This window comes from Thunnus thynnus, chromosome 5, assembly GCF_963924715.1.
Source record: "Thunnus thynnus chromosome 5, fThuThy2.1, whole genome shotgun sequence".
Classification (NCBI taxonomy): Eukaryota; Metazoa; Chordata; class Actinopteri; order Scombriformes; family Scombridae; genus Thunnus; species Thunnus thynnus.
In genome coordinates, this window is record NC_089521.1 from 33,907,798 (window position 1) to 33,931,682 (window position 23,885).

A 23,885-nucleotide genomic window follows, 5' to 3' on the forward strand; every position below is an offset into this window, starting at 1 on the left:
ATTAATCGTTGCAGCTCTGAATAAGTTGATTAATCTAGTGATTGATGGACAGAAATTCAGAAGATTTTTGATAATCATTTCATCTTTATGTTAACTTTTTCTCATATTTGCTGGTTTCTCAGTCGTAGTAAAGTGAATATCTTTATGTTTCAGACGTTTCAGTTTGTTAACCTGGTTTTCAGAGACTCAATGGTATTTTATACTTTTCAGATTAATCAATGAATATGAAAATAAGTGACAGGATTAAAAGAAACCATCCAGCGACTCAGAGCAGAAGGTGAAGAATGATGAAAAACACTCCTGAAGAAACTAAAAGTTCTCAGCAGACAGTTTGAAGATATGAAAGAGACAGAACGAGCTCTCTCTCTCTCTCTCTCTCTCTCTCTCTCTCTGTGTTAAGCCTGGGGGGCTCTCTCACACTGATTGAGGGGATAAACGCTCTAATCAATACTTTACAAATAGGAACATGACCCCTAATGGACAACTGCTGAGCTGACTCAATGGAGGAGGAGGAGGAGGAGGAGGAGGAGGGTCTGAAGCCTAAATAAGTGACGGGGGGGTTGAAAGGAGGGTTTTCGTGTGTGTGCAACTGAGCAAGAATCATCAAACCCTCCAGACTCTGGAGAAATGATTCATATTTACTTTTGTATTTTTGAATCAGGTTTACGTGACACAAAGCGTCCACATATCACTGAAGAACCAACTCTCTCTCTCTGTCTGTCTTCTGTCCAAACTAAACCGACGTTTTTCATCACTTAAAAAACTAAACTTCACAAAAACTCTCCAGAGTGGATCAATGTGATCAGAGTCAACGAGATAAACTGAGGCGCTGTGAGTCAGTAAGGTAAATAAAACAACTTCCTGTCTCCTCTCTTTGATTTTAAAACTATTGATTTAAAAACTTAATGATATTATTCTTCATATAAAAGCTGAAAACAATTAATCAATTAACTTCAGTGATAAAAAGGAAGTTGGTTGGTGCTTAACATCTTTCTGCTGATTACAAGACGTCTGTACAGATTAACCAGAAAAGGTTTTAAGGTGCAGCTGTTGAGATTTCTTGTAAACACACGAGATGTTTACTTGTAGTGTTTTCTCAAAAAGAAACACTCATGTCATACGTCCCTGATGTCGCAGTTTCCAGGATGTGATGAATTAATTTCCTTCCTCATAAAACATTTGCAAAGGAACATTTTTTTGAGTATTTTGAAAGCTGCTGTACGTAGTTTACATCCATGTTTGTTAACTCTTCTTCTTCACTGCCTTTTTGCGTGTTACACCACCACACCGCCAGCGTTCTTTACAGCATTTCTGACATTTGTATCACTCGTCCATCATCACAGAAGAGTCACACTTACACTTTACAAATATACGAGTCCACACAGACTCTCAGTGAAGTGTGATCTCCACAGGAAAGCGTTTAAATCACACAAATCTCCTGCTGTCTATATGTTGTGAACTTAATTAACTGTATAATGATTTATCAAGGCTCCCCAGCTTCACTGTGAGCTCCCTGGTTGCACTGTAGACATATAGAGTAAATAAAACAAATCAATAAAAGAACAACGCTGTTATCTTCCTGTACACTTCTCATGGATCCTACATTAAAACTATTTATATCCATCGGATTCAATCTTCCATTTTTCTCTCTGACAATCTCTCTGCAAAATTCACAAAGAACAAGATACTTTGTCAAGGTGAAAAACTGTTTAACAGAATAGAGACGTCATTAAAGACTCAATCTGTCCACTGAATCATAAGCTGAGACAGATCTCGAGCTCGTTCCCGACATGTGTTGCGTTGTGTTCTCGTCTTTTAAAACCCAACAGAACGAGGAGATGTTCACCAAATTGACATCTGTGCTTCTTTCATTTCCCTTTACCTGCCTCACCAGGACTCCTTCCACAGCTCTGCAATTAGACCGGATCCATTCACACCGCCCCCTCCAGCTCCTCTCTCCTCACCACCTTTTGTGAAAAGCTCGAGGGCTTTGTGTTCCAACCTGAGCCCCCTTTTCACCAAACACTCTGAGAAAAAGGCCAGTGCCTCGGCGTTGGGGGGGACATCTGTTGAGAAGTGGCCACGATTCATGTCATAGATGGGGTCATATTTTATTCACAAAGAGTTGAACCCAACAACAACAACAACAGTAATTAGGCAGAAATTTGGTTTGTAACTGGGGGCCCAGAGTCCTGCTAACTGGATCAGTGGTGGTTCCCACTGATGATTGAAGGGTTAAATCCACCCAGTGAAGCTGCTGGTGGAGCTTTGAGTTTCAGCTGAAATGGTCTTTTGGTAAAACGTGTGTTGATAGTGGGGAAAATGGGCTTTCTTGAGATGATTAATCCAACGCTAAAGCACAGTATTGATTAAAAGATACAGTTCAGATTTCTTAAATAAAATTACAATAAGAAAGTAAGAAAGTGAGTGAAAAGAATCTGCCAGTATGGTGAGGCCACCAGTGGACCAGAAACATTAAAACAGCCCTATAACATCAAGACTTTGATACCAGTGTGCAGAAGTTTAACAAGGCCAACAGTCTACATCCCTGCTAGCAGCCTGTATTTGAGCGAAATGCTCATATTAGCATGCTAACATGCTAACAGTGATAATTTTATGTTCAATTCAGTTCAAAACAAATCAAATTTTATGTTGATGTTTATCATGTTCACTGTCGTTTGATTTGATTCATTGATTGGGACAGTGTGCAGTTTATTAAACATTAAAGACACACTGCACCGGAGTTAGCTCGAAGCTAATTTGCATCCGTACAAAAGCACAACAACAAACAGTGCAAGGCAAAAAAAACAACAAAAAAATACAAAATACAAAGCTGCACACAACAGCACATCACATACACCCATAATGTCAATTAGAAATTAATAATGTAAACTTTATAAATTAAAAGCAAGACTACCTGCGCTAATGAGAAGACCATAGATGGAGTTTAGACTCTTAGCTTAGCGTGTTAGCATGCAAACATTTTCCAATTAACACTAAACACAGAGTGCAGCTCAGGCTGATGGGTAATGTCTTTACAGGTATTTGATCATGAACTAATTTCATAATTGCCGCAGTTCATCCTCTGAGGGCCGTGAATGGGCGATCCAGCAATCCATTTAATAGATGTTGAGATGTTTCAATAAAGACTGAAAAAGTCAAACTCATGGTAGCGTTAGAGAAGAAGTCAAAAGGATCATTAAAGTCATTAAAATACATCATCTGGGTATCAGGAATGTCTGAACCAACGTTTGTGCCAATTCATCAAGTAGATGTTGACATAAAGCTCAATGTGAGTGAAAACCTGCTGGTGGCGCTACAGGAAGTGGTTACAGTGCATCCCTCAAGGACCTTTATGTGTATGTTGTAAGTTCCATGACAATCCAGCCAATAGTTGACGAGATATTTCTCTCTGACTCATGAATGTTAACCTCAGGGTGGCGCTAAAGAAAGTCACCAACGTCAGACTGATTCATCGTCTGGAAACCCTGAATATCAGGCAGTTTTTGAGATATTTCAGTCTGGACCGACTGACAGACCAGAACCGCCATCCGTAGAGTTAGTTGAAGACTCGGATCATCAGCGGTCTGCCGTCGTCCCAGCAACCCCTCCTCCTCCTCCTCCTCCTCCTCCTTTAAACCTCTGGCTGATGAAGCAGAAAGAAAAGGTTCATCGGATCATGGAGAATGAGCACTGAACTGGACAACATCTGAGGGACAATATTTATATCTCCACGCTCTTTTAATCCACAGGACTCTCGTGACGTAACTCTGACCCACTTTGATTTCCTGCCTTCATCTTTAATCTTAAACACATCTTTGTTCAGCGTCTCCACCTTTACCTTTTAGAGGACGAGACGGACGCAGATGTCCTCTCCTCCTCCCATCAGACCTGTCTGAGCATCCTGCTGTCAAATTAACTTCCCACAGCTCTCTACCATTATAGACTCTAATGTAATTACTTGCTTATATGCATCCACACGGTTCGAGCTGCGGCTCCTTCAAGGCTGAAGCTTCCTGCTGCATCAATTACATTTGTGCTAATTTGAGGAATGTGCAGAAGAAGACGAGGGAGGCTCCAGATTGCGTTGCAGTGTTCACACAGAGAGATAAACTGTTGACCCCGAGGGGGAAAAATCCAAACAGCAAAACGTTTGCAGGGATTTACCAATATTTGTGTTTACAGTGTATTTCTGATTAGTGCAGTGATTGTTTCTAACCATCTGAGGATGTAACTCATCACTATGAAGCTGCTGAACTGTATGATTGTTAAAGTGTTCTTCTTCTCTGTGCAGAATGATGTATGTGCAGAGTTCGTTCACATTCATCTGCTGAAAGAGGAAAGTTTCTCTGAGCTCATTAAAAATCTGATCTTAAGCTGCGGGGGCCTAACGAGCCGGATATGTGACATCACAACCAGTGTGATGTGGAAACTTGAAAACACTGAGAATTAAGAAGTTTACAGTGAAGGAGGAAACATCTGGTGTCCAACAGGAAAACATCTGACATGAAATATATTTGCATTTTTATATATTCTGGAATTTTTAATGAGGGAAAAGGAGGAGATGTCATTTATTATTATTCACAGTAGAGTATTTTATATACATCTTTAAACATGTCTGGAGGGGATCTTTAACTTTTTAGTGAGAGTAGAGAGTAGAGTTATATATTTATTCTACTGTTGTCAGATAATATCAGTGAGAAGATGAACATTTAGTCAACAGAAACACTGAAGCTCAGAGGTCAAACCTCTGTCGAGGCTGCACAATCATCTAAAAATATTACTGTATGTTAATATTTAGACATTTTTAATCTAGATCAAAGTGCACAGCGGTGATAGACGATCCAACTTCACAATGTTAAGAAATCGTTGAAAAAATCTTAATCTAACAACAAGTTATCAGCTCTTTGGCTCGTGGTTGACTCACATTACATCAGAGCTTCTCAACAACATTTTAAGATATTGTGCTAAACAAATAAACAAACGACGTCATCCTGCCGATACGAACATCAGATCCAAAAAACAGGTGATTGTGTCGCTCTGGAGCGGACGGACCAATTTAATAGTTTAATTTTGTGAACTTGTAGAATTATTACAATTAGTCATTATTGATTGAAGCAATTAATTTCACCTTCTGATACCAAGAAAAATGAAATGAAGAGGCCGAGTGATTATTCAGGATCACATGCAGGAAGTCCAGGAAACATTAAAGTGTAGAAAACGTTCTTCAGACAGAAGTTATATTAAAAGCTTTTATTTAGTCGGGCATAAAGGATTTTAATGTAACTCATCTCCCTGCTTTTCCTGATAGAGCTTTTCTTTTTCATATTATTTTGACGTCTTCAGATGTTTTAATTAGTCTGTTAATTTACATTTTTCATATAAGCTGCAGATCTTCACGGAGAAGCTGCAACCAGAGATTTTTGCTTGATAAATGATTTAATTGGTTGATCAGTACAACAGTTTTTGGACCAAAAAAAAAAAATGGCTTCATATGTCAGAGAAGGTCTGCGAACCCCTGCGGTTGAACATGAAGAATCCTCAGCGTTTGACTCTCTCAGCTTCCTGTCAGGCGTCTGCGGTCAGGTGACGAGTGACAAGCTGCGGTGTTCGCCGCTTCGGAGCCACACGCTGCTTTCACTTTTCTTTTTGGGGGTCGCGTCAGTCCCTCGGAGGGAGGCGGCGGACGCTGGCGCTCTGACACGGAGAGACGTGCAGCCACGGCTGACGGAGCTAACGAGGCAGTCGGCTCGTTAGCCGCTAATTGAGCGGTCAGCGCCAAGACTGGAGTTCGCCATCTGTTTGTCACAGAGGAACATCTTGTCGCTTCACGCCCGTCGACAGGCCCCTCTCTCTCTCCGTGGTGTGATATTAATAGCTCGAGCTCACAGACGGAGAGAAAAGAAAGAAAGAAACTGAAGGAAATGACAAACAAACTGAAGACTGAAGGAGGAGGAGGAGGAGGGGGGACACTAAAAGGCCTGCAGAGGAGGAATCTGCCAGGTCCAGTTAACCCCGACAGGAAGCAGAGTGTCAGCGAGAGTCTAAATAAAATGCTGGAAATCATATCGCCTAGTTTCAAGTTCTTAAATATTATCTTTAAAACATGAAGTTTATATTTCAGCTTCACATATTTTAAATATGTGTTACTGTGGATTCATTAATCCAGTCGACAGTTCATTTCTTACTTGTTTAATGATTAAATCTTTTTATTTCAGATTAAAGATTTAAAGGGAAAGTTTGAATCTGATTGTGTCAAGATTTAACATTTATAAAGAAAAACATTCAGTTTATATTGAACACATCTACAGTATTTACACTCCTTGGATCTGAAGCATCATTAATATTTTGATGGTTATGGCAACTGAAAACTCAATGATTTAACATTTTACAGTAATGGAAAGTAACTAAGTACATTTACTCAAGTACAGTTAGTAAGAAATGAAAAGGACAAATGAAGAAAAAGAGATGAATACAAGAGAACAGGTGATAGTATGAGGAGAGAGGAAGGACTTTAAGTCACCCTGTGGTTGTTTTTGACCACCTGTCGAGAGCTTTATGTTTGTTTGAAAGCATCCCAGTTTGTTTGTATCTTGGTTCATTCTGTCGTCAGTTTCAGCTCAACAAACTGTAACGTGCCAACAAAGACAGAGAAGAAGAAGACTGCAAATATATACTAAATATGGATGTAAACAATCGATTAATTCAAATACTTTAAATATGATTTAAAATCAACTTTGCAAATGTTTTATGAGGAAGGAACAGTGATGGAAAGTAACTAAGTACATTTACTCAAGTACTGTATTTAAGTACTGTTTGAGGTACTTGTACTTTACTTGAGTATTTCCATGTGATGCTACTTTCTACATTTCAGAGGGAAATATTGTACTTTCTACTCCACTACATTTATTTGACAGCTTTAGTTACTTTTCAGATGAAGATTTGACACAATGGATAATATAACAAGCTTTTAAAATACAACACATTGTTAAAGATGAAACCAGTGGTTTCCAACCTTTTTGTCTTTTGACGTCTTACAAAAAGCAGTGTGTAGTCGGGGTCACATTTCACATGTCTATGAGTTGTTAACAGCTCCACCAAATAGTGATTTTTCCCTCTAAACTTCTCACATGCTTTCATTTCAATAAATGTTCAAATGATCCAATATTTCAGCAAAAATCAAAGATTAGAGAAAAAGTCCAAAAACTGAAAACAGATTTGTGTATCAGAACTTTGTTTTTTCTTCTTTCCTCTCCCATTAATCATCTCACCACCCCTCAGATTTATCTGCTGACCCTTTGGAGGGGCCCGACCCCTAGGTTGGGAACCACTGGACTAAACTAGCTAACTGTATATAAAGTAGTGTAAACTAGCTCCACCTCCAGCAGCTACAACAGTAACATGCTGCTCTAACACTGATGCTTCACTATTAATAATCTAATGATGTCATATATAATAATAAGTAATATAATAATATAATAAGTATTTTAGTACTTCTTCCACCACTGTACTTTAAAAATGTCAGGGGACTTTGTGAGAAACAGATTTAAAACACCAAACTGTCAAAATAAAAGCAGCAGAAGCTGAGACATCTTGACTTTTACCCCCAAAACTCTGGACCCTACATTTCCCATAATGCAACTGGATCTCATCTTAGTCATTTACTCAGACAGTTTTCACTAACCATGATGAGTAAACTAAGACTGCAACTAACAATTATTTTCATTATCGATTAATCTGTCAGTTATTTTCTTGATTAATTGATTCGTTGGTCCAGAAAATAGTGAAAAACATCGATCAGTGTTTCTCAAAGTCCAAGATGACGTCTTTAAATGTCTTGTTTTGTCCACAACTCAAAGATATTCAGTTTACTGTCATAGAGACTAAAGAAACCAGAAAATATTCACATTTAAAAAGCTGGAACCAGAGAATTTGGGTTTTTTTTTTTTCTTTTTTAAATGACTCAAAATGATTAAAGGACTAATCGTTGCAGCTGTAGAGTAAACAGAATCTTTTAAAGTTTGGGAAAGATGATGGAGGGAAAAATAAACGCTGACTTGAAGCTAAAGACAGAACGTTTGAACTTTTTCACAGTTTAAATAAAACCAGGATCTTCCTTGAATCTTAATGTGACACTCCGCTGTCAAAGCTCAGAGATTTTTATATCCGACCATCAATCTCAAACTTCCTCCTCACAACTTACGAATGTTACACTCAGAGGAATAAAGTGTTTAATAAGTGGAGAGAAGGCAGCGACAGTGTTCAGACAGAGTTGTTTATTTTCCAATTATTTTAGTGACAGATTGAAAAGGCTTCATGTTGTTATTTGTTAAAGCAGCACTGAGTGTGGAAAAATAAAAAAATATAAATATACAATTGCTCATAATGAGATTCTTCATGAAACAGTAATGAAAATTCTGTCCTTTGTGTCAAAAACTAAAAATATTTTTGGTCAAAACATCGCCAATAAACTGTTTATACACAAGCTTTAAATTTGAAGTGTTTCCTGCCAGAATGACATATTTATTATATTAAAGCGTGAAAGCATGTTTTATAATAAAAGTACATTAATTCTGAGTAACAGTTTAAGTTATGAATAATTCTAAATTAGTCACTTTATTCTTTGAAATGAATAACAGAGTTCTGGTATTTTAGTTCTTAGATGAATCATCCCTGCAGTAGCAGCACATTTAACACATAAAGATCACATTTAATTAAAATAAAGACTCGATATATATCTGCTGTCATTCTATTAGACAAACTGTTATCTTCATCTTTCAAACAGCAAATCATCTGTTACAGAAACAAAGTGCTCTGAAGGTAAAAAGGAAACAGTTTCTCTGCGTGTCGTCTCGTCTCCTGGGTCGCCTGTCGCCGGGCGGAGAGCCACGGCTGTCAGGCAGGAGAAGCTGTCAGCGTGTGTGTGTGTGTGTGTGTGTGTGTGTGTGTGTGTGTGTGTGTGTGTGTGTGTGTGTCGTCAGCTCGGTGGAGGTGCTAATTTGTTAATGTTCCTTCCATGAGGAATCTTAATTAGCGATGTAAGTTTCATGCCTAATTTAGTGATTACGTGCAGGATGGATGAACTAATGAACATCTGAGGATGTTCCAGTCATTCAACACCTTTCTGCTTTATTTTTTTATTCTCCAGCAGAGAATTAATAGTTGAAAGGTTAACCTTTACACTTCTCTGTTTAATTGTGATAAAGTATCAAGGATTTTTTTTTATTGAGTTTGTGGAGCAAAAAGGTGACTGATGTTGGTTCAAGTCTGTTTACGTCTCCCATGGTAACGGCAGGAAGCTGCTGGGAGGGAGGGAGGGAGGGAGGAGTCCTGAACGCTGTCGTTACCGGCTGCCATTTTATTTCTGAGTAAAGTTTCTGCTTTATAAAATCTGCCCTAAAAAATCTACAATGGAAGAAAGAAGTATTTTCCCTGCATGCAATGTGCAGCATTTTATAGATGCAAAAATGACTGTTGTGCATCTTCACAGCTGTCAGTGATGACGCAACATGATGATGATGATAATTAGTATTTAGCGCTCTCTGTTGAGTAAACTCTTGATTGTCTATTATATAGGGAGTAGTGTATGTATGGGGGGGCTGTGGCTCAGGAGGTAGAGCGGGTCATCCACTAATCGGAAGATCGGCGGTTCGATTCCCGGCTCCTCCAGTCCACATGTCGATGTGTCCTTGGGCGAGATACTTAACCCCCGAATTGCTCCTGATGGCTGTTCCATCAATGTGTGAATGTGTATGAATGGTTAGATCTCCTCTGATGGGCAGGTTGGGACCTTGCATGGTCGCCCCTGTACCATTCAGCGTATGAATGTGTGTGAATGGGTGAATGTGATTCGTAGTGTAAAAGCGCTTTGAGTGGTTGGAAGACTAGAAAGGCGCTATACAAGTACAGTCCATTTACCATTTATGTAGGTCTCTTAACTTAACATTAACTTTCTGAACTACACATCCATTTTTCATTCATCAGTCACTAATAAACGGGTGATTAATCCTTAAAGAGGCTTTCAGGGAGCAGAGTGAAGAAGAAAATAAACATTTGGGTCGAGAATTGATAATCAAGTGACGTCTGGGAACAACTCTTTGATCAACATGATGCCAACTGTGCGTCTTTCCTGCCTTTGACCCCTGCTGATTTGACCCTTTTGATCCTGTCTGAATGCAGCGCCCCCCCAACTGGTTACCAATTGTTTGATCTTACAGTATAAAGTGTTTCCATCCCTTCTGCTCTGGGTCAGTAAACTCACCGCATTTCCAGAATGCTATTAAATCACTTCCACCACAGCAAACTTTGAACAAGGACTTGAGTGATTTTCTTCAACAAGATTATTCTTTAGGTTTTACACTGTTTCACAATCACACTATATGATGGGAAACATAACTGCTGTCGTGATTTCAATAAATGTTATTGAATGTGAAGAATGAATGTATACAGGTCAGATTTAACCCGCAACAACCTCTATATATAAAAATGTCTATCAGCTGCACAACATTTTTGCATATTCTGGTTAACTTTGGGAAAAGTCATACTCTCAAATGTAAAAATGCTTAACTTTCACCTCCTTTTTAGTGCATTTGCCCAAAAATTGACATATGCCTAAAATAAAAATGTCTGCTATTCTTGGACTCATGATACTGGTCTCTACTGACAGGAAACTCTGAGTTTACAATTAGTCCAGGTGATATGACTATCACTCACTGACTGATCACTCACATGCACTAACATGCACGTGCAGCTGGACTTGCTATCTGATTAAAGAACATAGAAGCTCGGATAACAACACATACAGAGAGGGAGCGTGACTTCATTCTCTGCTCAGGACGCCATCACTCCATTATATCTTTACATAGCAAATACTTGTTTGCTGCTATATTGATGTTCAAATTGTCATATATTGGACATTCAAGCTTTTAAAACTTTACACCACATGCATGCAACAGACATATAAAATCTAGCCTAGGTATTCCTATACTGTGATTTCCTTCTCACAGCATTAATGAATGCACCATTAACTATTAACCTGAACAGTTTATGATGTTGTGTATGGTATCATTGTAATCCTTGGCCATTAAAACATGGGGGTAGACATCACTTTTTCTGTGTTATCATGTTTGGTTCAGGAGATATGATGCAATATACATAATTAGGTTATGGCGGAAAGTAAATTGGTCGCCATGGCCACCACGAGGCATTTTTGCGATGGCTCCATTTCTGAAAATATTCAGGTGTGCCCAGTTTCATGCTTTTATGAAAAAGTGAACATAATTTTCACCTGGACTAAATCAAACAATCATATTTTGTCTTTTGTGATATTGAACCAGATTTGTAAGACTTACAAACAGTAAAAAAAATACCTTTTTATCCTGAACTCTTTAGGTTGTATTATCTGTTTTGTATGCGCTACTGTTACAAAATAAGCAACTGTGTGTAGACTTGTGTCATGGGACGCCTGTGTCATTCATCACACGAGCAACACAGACAGAAGTCGGCATTTGCTGATTCAGAGACTTTATGTGATACAATTTGCTGCTTTTCTGTTGGCAACAATGGAAATATGAAGGAAATAAGTTGTTTACTCTGCAACTGAAGCAAGTAAATGGAAATCAGCCGTCATTCGTCGTATTATTTAAACTATCTTGTGCTTTTCCTTCTATGACGTGTCAAAATGTCTGCCGTGAAAACACTTCCAACACTGTCCCACACTTTGGACCAAAGCAACGTACCTCAATAACTATTGTCTTAATATTTCTAGATCCCATTCCTGCTCTATATGACTTTTATCTGTAGCACCACACTCAGAACAAACTTCCACTTCTGATAAAGTCAAGATTCTGAAGGAAGAGTCACTCAAACCTTTGGTGGGAAAAATCTAAATCTTGACTTTATGCTCTCAAAGCGGACCCGTACATCTCTGCATGTTCAGTAGACTAATGAAGGAGACACATTCATAATCTCCAGTTTAACCTTTCTTTTAGGTTCTGAAATACACGTTACGGGTTCATGTACAGCACATTAAACCAGTGCTGTTGGTCAAAGCTAAAGTGTTCCTGTTCACAAGTTGCTCAGTTTGGTTCCCTAATAAAAAAAATGGCACTTTCATACAGAGGCTGTAATGACCTCTGCAGTCTCTAGAGGACACCAGCAGAACTTTATACGTTATTTTGTGGTTTACGTGTCGTGTGACAGGTCTGCTGTTTGTTTGTTTGTGTGTTTTCTCTTCAGGGTTGGTTCAGTCCCGGTCAGGTGTTCGTCCTGGATGAGTACTGCGCTCGGTTCGGCGTTCGAGGCTGCCACCGTCACCTGAGCTACCTGAAAGATCTGATGGATTATTCGGAGAACAACGTGCTGGTCGACCCGACGCTGCTACACTACAGCTACGCCTTCTGCGCCTCCCACGTCCACGGAAACAGGTACATTAGCCTCTGGTTGGAGGTGCAGGGGTAACGTTACTGGTTTCATTCCCAGTAGCTGCACATGCGTGTTTGAGTGGCTTTCCAACAATCACAGCTTGTGATGTTTGCTGGTGGAAAACTAGTCAGAGATCCAAGTAACCACTACAGTACACCTGGAACTGTATATTTCAAACTGGGAGAGAAGAGACACAAAAGTATATGAATAAATAAATATAGATATAATAAGAATGAGAAGGTGCAGAACATTTGTGTCTTCTTTGGTTGAAGACTAGTCAACTAATTTAGGGAAACCTGGCAAAGTTATCTTATATATAAAGTTCTTACTATCAATAAATCTCATGTTTGGGTCCAAACCAACAATGAACTGATCTACTAACAAGTACTGTGTGTGTTTCTAAAGCCTGATATAGTACTACACTGTACATTTCTCAAAGAAATACAAGTATAAAGTCAAGAGGTTGTGATCTGCAGCACAACAAGCCAGTGAAGCTGTAAACAGAACCACGTGTTCCCGCACATGCTCAGTAGCGTCTGCCGTACACAGAACTACTCTCCAGAGACTGAAAACATGATGCTGTTGTTAGTGTTTGGAGCCGTTTCTAAACAAACTTAACGTGACCAAACTCTTCACTGCAGCGATTAGTCGATTAATCAATTAGTTGCCAAATATTAAATTAATCGCCAACTATTTTGATAATTGATTAATCATTTTGAGTCATTCTTCCTCTATGACAGTAAACTGTATATTTTTGAGTTGTGAACAAAACAAGACACTTGAGGACATCAACTTTGGCTTTGAGAAACAGTGGTCGACATTTTTCACCATTTTCTGACGTTTTTTAGACTAAACAACTAATTGATCAATGGAGAAAATAATCAACAGATTAATCCCAAATGAACATAATCATTAGTTGCAGCTCTAAACATGTCAACCAGTGTAGCAGTGTGACTCACTGACATGTTTTTAATAGTTTTTGGACAATAACGGAGGAATAAGATATATCAAGCAATACTTGTTAGTAGATCAGTTCATTGTTGGTTTGGATCCAAACATGAGATTTGTTGACAAGAAGAAAAACATAGAAAATCACCAGACTGATCCTTCAAAGAGGCTCTGAAATGGGAACTTGAACTTCATGTTGCACTAATTGATGCAACCAATAAATTTGTCACAAATATTTCAACAATCCTGCGTTTCCATCTGGTCTGTCAAACTAAATTGCTTTTCTTCCACAACTAACAACATTGAATACTGATCCGTCGCTACCTTACCTCAACCCAAACAACCTTTTCTCAACAGGACCTGCATCACATTAATAATGAGGTGATTTCACAAGATGTTGAAAACCTGCGAAACCCAGATAAATAACATCTAACTAACTTTATATAAAGCAACAACTCCAAAAACTCATCTCAGAACAGCCTCGTGAACAGACTGTAGTTTGACCTTTTTCATTTATTCGTTGTAGCTTTGCTGGGCACAGATGCTCTTTTTTCAGCCACTTCCTGCCCCCCCCACCACCACCACCACCACCACACACACACACCTCACACACACACAGGCTGAATCCAAATGTCCGGACTTCCACACACTTGCAGACTCCGTTTGTGGGCACGTAATCGTGAAGTCTGGACTGCCGAGCTCCGTCCAAATCTACATCTCATCAAGTTGAAGCGAAGGGGCTTTAAGTGCAATTTCTGCAGGCTTCAACAGACTTTATCTGGAAGATCACCAGTAACTGATATGATAGTAATAATACAATACCAATACATTTTAGTTTTATAACATAAATATAATGCTATGCAGTTGTCTTAAATCTCTTACTAGGCTGTGGCTCAGGAGGTAGAGTCAGTGGTTCGACCCCCGACTCCTCCCGTCTGCATGTTGTAGTGTCCTTGAGCAACAAATTGAACACCTGTGTACCCTGTATGGTAGCTTTCTGCCATTGGTGAGTGTGTGTGTGTGTGTGAATGAGCAGCAGAAACATTGTAAAGCACTTTAGATAAAAGCTCAATGTAAATGCAGCCATTTACCATTTAGATTAGTTTCAACTGTGGACTAAGACTGTAAAAGCAGTTTAAAGCTGCGGGAAAAAAAAAACGTAGTAAGTGGATTTTTCACCACTATTATATACAGCGATTATTTCCAAGGTTTAAAATAACATTTCATGCTCAAAGGCTTCATTTGTAAATTACATATTCCATTCAGATAAATATTCAGATGTGGATCACAAGGTCAAGATCTCTGCACGGGTTGTATTCATGACGACGACTCATGTCACAATCACACAGCAGTGGAAGAAATATTAAATAAAAATACTCCGTTACAAGTCAAAGTCCTGCATGAAAAATCCTACTACAGTAAAAGTAGAGGGAAAAATCACTATTTGGTGGAGCTGTTAACAACTCATAGACATGTGAAATGTGACCCCGACTACACACTGCTTTTTGTAAGACGTCAAAAGCCAAAAAGGTTGGAAACCACTGGTTTCATCTTTAACAATGTGTTGTATTTTAAAAGCTTGTTATATTATCCATTGTGTCAAATCTTCATCTGAAAAGTAACTAAAGCTGTCAAATAAATGTAGTGGAGTAGAAAGTACAATATTTCCCTCTGAAATGTAGTGAGTGGAAGTAAAAAGTAGCATCAAGTACCTCAAAATTGTAAATTAAATACAGTACTTGAGTAAATGTACTTAATTACTTTCCATCACTGCAGCCACAGTGGAGTTGGTGCTTCGCTCAAGGACACTTCAGCTTTAGTAACCTTCAGGCCTCCGCTGATCAGCAGCAAACTGCCCAGATATGAGCAGCAGCAGTGTCTTTTAGCCACTTGTTGGCGTCAGCGTCGCTCCAGCAGTTCAGTCCTCCACTTCACTCCCAGCAGCCCCCTGCTTGACTCCCCGGCTGGTAATTACTGATATCTGTGCTTTCTCTCTTTGTCGACTCATTTAGTCAATTAGAAAGCGTAATGATTAGCTTCTCCAGCTAATCGCCAGATATAAATTGTGGGTGGTGGGGAGGGGCGGGGGGTTAGAAATTACTGAAACTGGCTTTTTGTCAGTTGGAGCTCTAATTTGAATAATTGATGCCCATTCAGGGCTCCTGGAGCTGCCTTGAGTGGGTGTGGATGGGAAAGAGAGGGTTTTGAAGGCTGGCAGACTCGGAGGTGGAAAAAAAACCAAACTTAATTACAGAACTCAGATTTTTTCCCGGGGAGGGATGCTCGAAAAGACGAAACCGTGATGGAAGGCAGAGAGGACAAAGAGACGCACCGCAGAATGATCAATGGGAGAGTACTTGACTAATACTTCAAGGCGATATATTCAGAGTGTATCAGATTGTGCTTTTCTCAAGAAAACTCTCCGTTCCGACTGAGAGAAACGTGTCGGATCTCGATTGAAGATGTAAATATTTTTTTCTGATATTTGTCATTGAGGTTTGTGTAAAAGGCGGCACATATAGGAGACGTTTTTCACCTTTTCTGGTCTGAAATCTGTTTAAATTTCTACACTCAAATACGCCACCTGACTCATGATACTGTAGCTTTTATTTTTCTTTAAAGCACAAACCTGCGCTTAAATATTTCTTGATTCTGCAGCCTTTTCACAACTTACATACCTTCTCACAAATTATATTATGGTTTTGTTTGCACAACTGTCATTTATTTGATTAAAAATCCTTTCAGCTCCATGTCTGCCAGCTACTTATTTTTAAAAAAAGGCATTAATCTCTCTAAAAAACATCAGCTTTACTCCTCTTATCTGTGTCAGTAAGCAGTCTGTGGCACCGTAATGGAAGGAGAGGAAGCTACAACTGGTCTGTGAGGGTCTGTGAGGGTCTGTGAGGGGTCTGACGGGACGGGTGCAGATCAGGGTTAAAGGAGCATTACCAGAGCGCTCGCCTCTCTCTCACCTGTCACTTCCGATCTTCCCCTCGCCGAGCCGTCCGCAGCACACCGACTCAGGGTGTGACAGGAGCTTTTACCCCCCTCCAGTATCCAGAGAGGTGATGAGGGAGGAGGAGGAGGAGGAGGAGGAAGATGACACACATGATCACCTGCCACTCAGCCTCATCTTCCTTTCCACACCTCGTAAGGTGAAGTGGCGTCCACACCCGGTACCCTGCCACGCGCACGCCGCTCATGACGACTCTTCTCTCGTCAGTTGACATCAGAACCAAACAGCCGGAGGGTCTGGTGGAGGATCCTGCGGGCAGATATGGTACTTATCGTTTACACTTGAGCCACATCGAGTGTAAACACACAAACCTGAGTCTACACACCCTCCCTCCCTCCCCTCCCTCCCTCCCTCCCCGCTCGACCACCCCCTCGGCCCCCGGGAGCGGCGCTGACAGCAGCCTTGGCTCCAACGCACTTGCTTCATTTAACAGCAACAATGTGTCTGAACCCCGACAAGCTGTCGCATCGCTCCCCACTCCGCCGTGTGAGACCAAGCATGAACACACATCTGACTGGATTTAATGGCGTAGCGAGGAGAGAGAGAGCTACATAAACCAAACGCCACACTGTGTTGTGTGCGTTTTTTTGCGTCTGGCTTCCTGCCAACACGCTCCTCGTCAGATTTAGTTTTCTGCTGTGATTCGATTCAGAGGAAGTGGTGGGTGTGAGTGACATTTAGAGGAGAGGAGGGGGGGGGGGGGTGAGTTTCATATATTGCTTAAAGCTCTTGATGAGCTTTTTGTGATGATCAGAGCAAAACATTTCAGCTTCCAGCGCTCTGAATTAATTTGAGTAACAATCTTTACCCGTTAAAAAGAGACTTTCTGTCCTTTTGTGTTAATTTCTTCTGCCAAAGATTTCAATAACAGACAAAAAAACCTTCATGGTTGTAAAAAATAACCTCTTTAGTCAGTAATTTTACATTTGATTCCCAGGCATGGGGAGGATGTTGTTTTAAATTAATATTTTGTCAGTTATGATAAAAAAAAAGTGGGTGAATTTGATTAAAATCTGAGTATGTGTCATAAACCAGCACCTGAAGACCACAGGTGTTTGCTTTTTTTTCCTCTTTTTGGACTTTGGAGTTTCCCAGCAGCACTTGAACTACTTGACAATCACCCCTCAGGGAAAATACAGTACTGCAGTAAAAGTACATAAGTATTATGAGCTTGATGTAGTTAAAGTATTGCAGTAAAAGTACATAAGTATTATGAGCTTGATGTAGTTAAAGTATTGCAGTAAAAGTACATAAGTATTATGAGCTTGATGTAGTTAAAGTATTGCAGTAAAAGTAGTGGTTTGGTCCCTCTGACTGATATATTATTATATATGACATCATTAGATTATTAATACTGAAGCATACTGGGAAAAATCTGTATTTGTACTCATTATAAACCATAAAAACATAAAGAGAAGAACCTAATGTCTCAGGTGACAGGGTTAAAGTATAAATGGTGATTGGTACTTTTTTTTTTAGATGCCTGTTTGTGAAACTTTTCATTTTCAAGAGGAAAAGAATAATTTTCCTAGTCTTAATTTTCTAAAATAAAGAAAAGTAAAAAATCCTGTAGAGGTCAAAAATTCAATGTAAATAAGGTGTAATCTTTGTACACTGGTATACAGACAGATGCAGAGTGATACTAATAAAAACATCTTATTATAAATGCTGCACATGAGCAGCAGTTTGTCTGCAGGAAGTGTCTCACGCATGTCTGACGAAACAGATCCGGTTTTATTTTAATCAATACAGCTCTTTAATTTTCAGGCCTCACGTCCGTTATCTTGTGTTTAACTGGTAACTACAGTTGATTGTGTGTTGGTCTCTGAGCAACACAGGTGACCTACACTCAATCATGTCCCTGAACGCATCCTGTGTCGACACCGATACAAGACTGAAGCTGCTTCTTTGCTTGTGTTAAAGGTCAATTTTAGAGCTGAAACAATTAATTGATTAACTGATGTGAAGTTGATTAGATCTTAGAACTTTATCAGCAGCTATATTGATAATTAATTAATCATTTGAGTCAGTTTTCAAGAAAAAAAAGCCAACCAACTGCTTGTTTCCAGCTGCTGAAATGTGAGGATTTGCTGCTTTTCTTTGTCCTCTATGATAGTAAATTGAAAATGTTTGAGTTTTGTCTTGTTGGTTGCACAAAACAAGACATTTTAAGATGTCGCCTTGGATTCATTTTGCATTTTTCAGACAAAGTACGGTGGCCCTGAGGTGCAAACCACAACAACATTTCATAATACACAAGCATTTTAATGAAATGACTGGTGAATGTTGTACCAAAACATAGATATCTAATAAATGTAACCTGCTGTATGTGTCAACCGTGTGTGGGAATCTTAATCTCTAAGAATTTTAAAACTCTGTGATGTCTTTTGGTTAAAAAAAGGAGCCATACTTGAAAGATTTTTGCTCTAAAGACTGTAAAAGTTCACCTCCACTCTGAGAGCTGCAAAACTGATCAGTCAGTTTTATTTTCTGCCACCTCGCTGTGAGCCGCGCACGGAAACGAAAGCTGATTTGTTTCAGGAACTCAGATTACAAGACAGCTGGCATTAACTTTGAGGGTTTTGGAGCCTCGGGCCATCGAAGACCTCGCTCAGACCGCCGCGGTCCTCACGTCTTCATTAGTCCGTGCGGGGGGCCCTGAGTGCAGCGAGGCCCTCGGCCGCTCCGACATGAAAGCGAGCTTTTCTTGCCTTTTACATGAGTGAGCACACACGCCCCTCCCAACAACTCCGCTTTATGTTCCCCTCAGGATTAACTGGCGCTTGTTAAATAGGGATTGTGGGAAGTGGAGGGGGTGTGGTGTGGGGAGGGGGTAGAGGGGGGGTGGTGGTGGTAATGAATTGACAGATTTGAGGAACAACAGGGTTTAGAAGTTGTGCTAACAAGTGCTGTTGTGCAGAGAAAGCTGTCTCTCATTACAGGATGAATGGAGTAGAGTGGAGCTGAAGAGACGCTGATGTTCTCACACGATACTCGAGTTCTTCCTGTTTCATCCTGAAGCTTCTCTGCAGCCTCCAAACACCAGCCTGCTCTGAAGAAACGCTCCTCACAGCACAGCGAATATCACGTTATAGTGAATATAGTGTTAGTGCAAGCTGGAGAGAATATTTTATTTTATGTAATTTAGGTTTTTATTCTTAATTTTGTCCATTTTTTTTATTTTATGTAATTCAATTTTATGTAATTCATTACATTTTATTTCATGTCATATTTTCTTTGAATTTGTTGAATTTTTTTATTTCTAATTTGACGTAATTCTGTTCATATTGTTATTAAATTTTATGCAATTTTATTAGATTTACTCTTATTTTTATCATGTAATTACATTTTATGCAATTTACTATATTTTATTTTATGTAATTGTTTTAATGTTTAATGTTTTAATTTTTTTCTTTACATTTTTGTCCTACATGATATAACATGATACATATTAACCCCACATAAACATACATTTCATGTTTTAATTTATTATCTTAATATTTATTGATTTATTACGTATACATTGTATGTTCATAACTTGTCCAAGACTCTCAGTGAGACACTTTCCTCCATAGATGAAATAAATGTATTATTTTATAATTATAATTCACAGTAATTGGTTAACGAGTGACATTTCACTATTTGCGTCGCACCTGAATCCTTCGCCGCGGAGAGTCAGATCCTCTGCTGCTTCTCCTTTCTCATCACTTTTTTTTATTTTATTTTCGACTTTGGAGAATCAGGAACACGCCGTGAGGAGATTGGCGTAGTTGTTGGTACTCGAGGCTCGGCGGTCAGGGGCTGAACCAGCGAAGGCTTTTATAAGAACTCATTAACAGACAACCGCCTCGCTTCTTCCCTCCGGCGACCGCGAGTGCCGTTTGGAGAGGGTGCTTTTCTCTTTCAGCTACACAGAGAAAGCCCAGAAAGTCAAGGCTGGTCGCTCTGGGTACTGATTGCATTTTTTCCCCTTTTTTGCCAGAGTGCCTATTCAGACGAAGGCAAGAAGGGAATGAAAGCTTTACAAACATTAATGAAGCGCTCAACTAACAGTTTTTTCTTTGTCGGCTCTCCTGCCGGTCGGATGAGTTGTGGAGGAGGAAGAGGAGCCTGAGCAGCTCTCTCCGTTTGATTGGTTGACTTTTAAGGTCAGCGTGGAGAGTTTGGCTGCTTGATCAGTTAGTTTGGTGAAAACAAGCCAGTCAAATTTGTCAGAGTGAGAAAGAAAACCAAAGACAGAAAAGCAGCACTGAGCTTCACATTCTGTTCCTTTTCTATTTGTCTTTTTTCTCTTTGATGCTTTTATATATAAAAAAACCCCACAGACCTACTTCAACTCTGCTGCGTGTTTGATGTTTCTGTGTTTCAGACCTTCAGCTTCTGCAGGGGTCGGCACTTCTAGAAATGTCTTGATATTTGCGAGTGAGAAAGTCTTGATGAAGAGGAAGACTTGTGCTGAAATGTCAACAACATATCAAAGATACAGTCAGAGTTCATGTTTGATATTTATGTAAATTCTGGAAGAGAAAACCGGGCATTTATTTGAAACAGTCTTAGATGAAGTATGTAAGTGTATTTCATCATATTTTATATTAAAATACATATATTTTCAATTGCTGTTGAACTACCATCAGTTAAAAGTTTGACATTAAAATCCTTTCAGCGGTTCAAAGGACACAATCCCTCCCTTTCATTGTACGCTTTTATGTGAATCATCTGCAGGAAGTGTTGGTTGTAACGTCTGTAGCTGAGCAAGAACAAAAAAAGTAGAAAGAATTGAGGAACATGAGGAACAAGAAAACGTTTTGATGATCCTGGTTGTGTCTCTGTCTTGGTTCGCTCTGTTCATTAGAGGACATGTTTCCAATATTGCTGAGAGTTGATTTGCGGATATTTTCTTGTGTTTTATAACAAAGTGAAAGTGAACTTGCAGCTTATTTCTGACTGATAGAGGTAGCAGATACTTTGTGTCTGTTCACTGGTTTTAATGACTGTATCGAGCCCAGTGTGTCTTTATTTTGTATTTCTGTATTTCCTGAATAATGAATATTAGCAGAAGGAAAACAGCAGCGTTCTGTCTCTGTCCTTATATACATGCACGAGTGAATGTCATGCTTCAGAGATGCAAAGTCCTGCAAAAATAGACCCAGTGCATGAAGATAGTGGAGGAATGACTAATGTTACACCAAAGGAACTATTGCTGTGGAAATGTACATTATGCTGAATTCACTATGTGAGTTGTTAAAGGATGGCTAATTAATGTTTGTTAGTGTTCAGCTTTTTATATGTTCATGCTGGCCGTTATTTCAGACGGGACTGTTGTATCATAACATCATAACATAACATCCCACCATCAGCTATGGAAGTGATGGGGGACAAAATCCACAGTCCTCCTTCTGTGCAAAAAATGTATTTAAAAGTTTATCTGAAGCTAATATGAAGCTTCAGCGTCCAAATGAGTCAAATCAAGTAGATATCTTTCAACGTTACAGTCTTTTTAGTGCCAAAGTTCCTCTTTTTGTTACTATACTTCCACCTGCAGCTCAACAGGGAAACACTGTCCGAGGAAACACAAAGAGGGAATTTGATGATAAAAAGACTGTAAATGTGACAGATATCCACTTGATATGACTAACTCAGACTGCTGAAGCTGAATAGAAGCTTCACACTGTTAATTTTGGCCTCCATCACTTCCATTGAAAGCACATTTGAAGGATCTTTTAATATCCAGTATAAACAGGAGAAATGATTACAGCGAGGAAAACAACACATTTGAAACACTGGGAACCCGTCCTTCGATGCCTCCAGCCTGTGATCTGTAGCTGTGATCTGTGAGGTAAAGATTAAAGCCCACTAACTGTGTCCTCTGTGATTTTTCTGTCTGCTCAGGCCTGATGGGATGGGGACGGTGACCATGGAGGAGAAAGAGCAGTTTGAAGCCATCAGGAGTCGCCTCATATCTCTGCTGGAGAACCAGATCACACATTTTAGGTATGAAAAACCTTCTCAGAAGAGTCATAAAGCAGCTCTAATGTGTCTCCTTATGAAGTTATTCTCATGAAAGCAGCAGCAGCAGCAGTTTTAAGTGTCTTTTTATATAAACAGTGGTAGAAAGTATGTAAGTACATTCACTCAAGTACTGTACTTAAGTACAACTTTGAGATTTTCTTGTACTAATTGATAGAAGAGATTTCTTCTGTATTTTGAGCTTTCAGTCTATCAGACCTTCATCAGAGCATACAAACAGGTCTGATAGATTACATAGATAACTGATAGCATGAAGGTCTGATGGACCAAAAGCTGCATCTAAGTGTGCAGAAAATCTCCTCTATCAATTTGAAAGATTTAGCCGCTTGTACTAAAACATGTAAAACCACCGGTATGCTCCTTTAACTCCATCATAATGAACCAAGGCAGTCTGGGTATTTTTAGCCCCATCAGCAGCACACAACAGGTGCAGGACATGCGTCCACGGAGGCTGATGAGAGACCTCCCTGCAATCTGCGTGCTGCTATTCAGCGTCGTCGCCGCCGTGTGAACACATTGTGAGCGCGGTGTGAAAGCGACAGCCCCGAGACCTTGAGCAACACTCGTATGAATGGACCTGTGCCATTAACTGTCCCGAAGCCCGGCTCTTTAAACACTTCACGCCTGAGAGGGGCCCTCCATCTGGCCCCAGAGAGGAGAGGAGGGGCCGCAGGGTGGGTGGGGGTAGTAGGGGGGGGTCGATCAGCGGGAGTCATTACTAACTCACCTCAACAAGAGGCTAATGCTGGTAAACAATGGACGGGACAATGCCGGGATTATGCTAATGTCCCCCCCAGACAAGAGCAGGATTTCCACAGTTTGGTTTAGATTAAAGCTGAGCTCAGCCACTAAAGATTCATTTAAGGTTATACATTTTAACTACGGCGGCTCTTCTTCACTGCCTCTAATGATTATTACTCTTTCTTACAAATGAAGAAGACTATCTGAAGATTAGCTCGTCGCTCTTTGGTTTATTCTTTGTCTTTTTGTTTAACTCACCAACAGTTGAATCTCTCCACAACTGAAGATAAATGTAGTGTTTATTTATTTGAGTGGTTTGTACTTATAGGCTCCAAATATACACCATGTGGCCAAAAGTATGTGGACACCTCAAAAACAAAGGACATTAAAGGCTTTTCTTCTTGTCAACAAATCTCATGTTTGGATCCAAACCAACAATGAACTGATCTACTAACAAGTATTGTCAATCAAAGCCTGATAAATCTTATTCCTCCGTTGTTGTCCAAGAACTATTACAAACACATCAGTGAGTCACATCGCTGCACTGGGTGACATGTTCCTTCATTATTAAGAGTTTGGTCACGTTAGTTTGTTTAGAAACGGCTCCAAAGACTAATAACAGCTTCTGGAAAGTGTTTCCATGTCAGGAAGAAGCTACAGTGCATGCGTGGTTCTCTTTATAGTAAAAAAAACTTCCACGCTTGTCATATTGATCATCTTTGACCATGAT

At 39.6% G+C, this 23,885-nt stretch overlaps 1 protein-coding gene across 3 annotated transcripts in view; it reads left to right on the plus strand.

The window, feature by feature from the left end:
* cadps2 (Ca++-dependent secretion activator 2) overlaps nucleotides 1–23,885 on the plus strand; it is a 254,458-nt gene that overhangs the window by 164,180 nt on the left and 66,393 nt on the right. For all 3 annotated transcript variants that reach the window (XM_067590867.1, XM_067590868.1, XM_067590870.1), the window contains exons 13-14: nucleotides 12,238–12,425; nucleotides 22,277–22,378. In XM_067590867.1, the coding sequence (XP_067446968.1) occupies nucleotides 12,238–12,425; nucleotides 22,277–22,378 (290 nt within the window). The remainder of the gene's footprint in view (nucleotides 1–12,237; nucleotides 12,426–22,276; nucleotides 22,379–23,885) is intronic.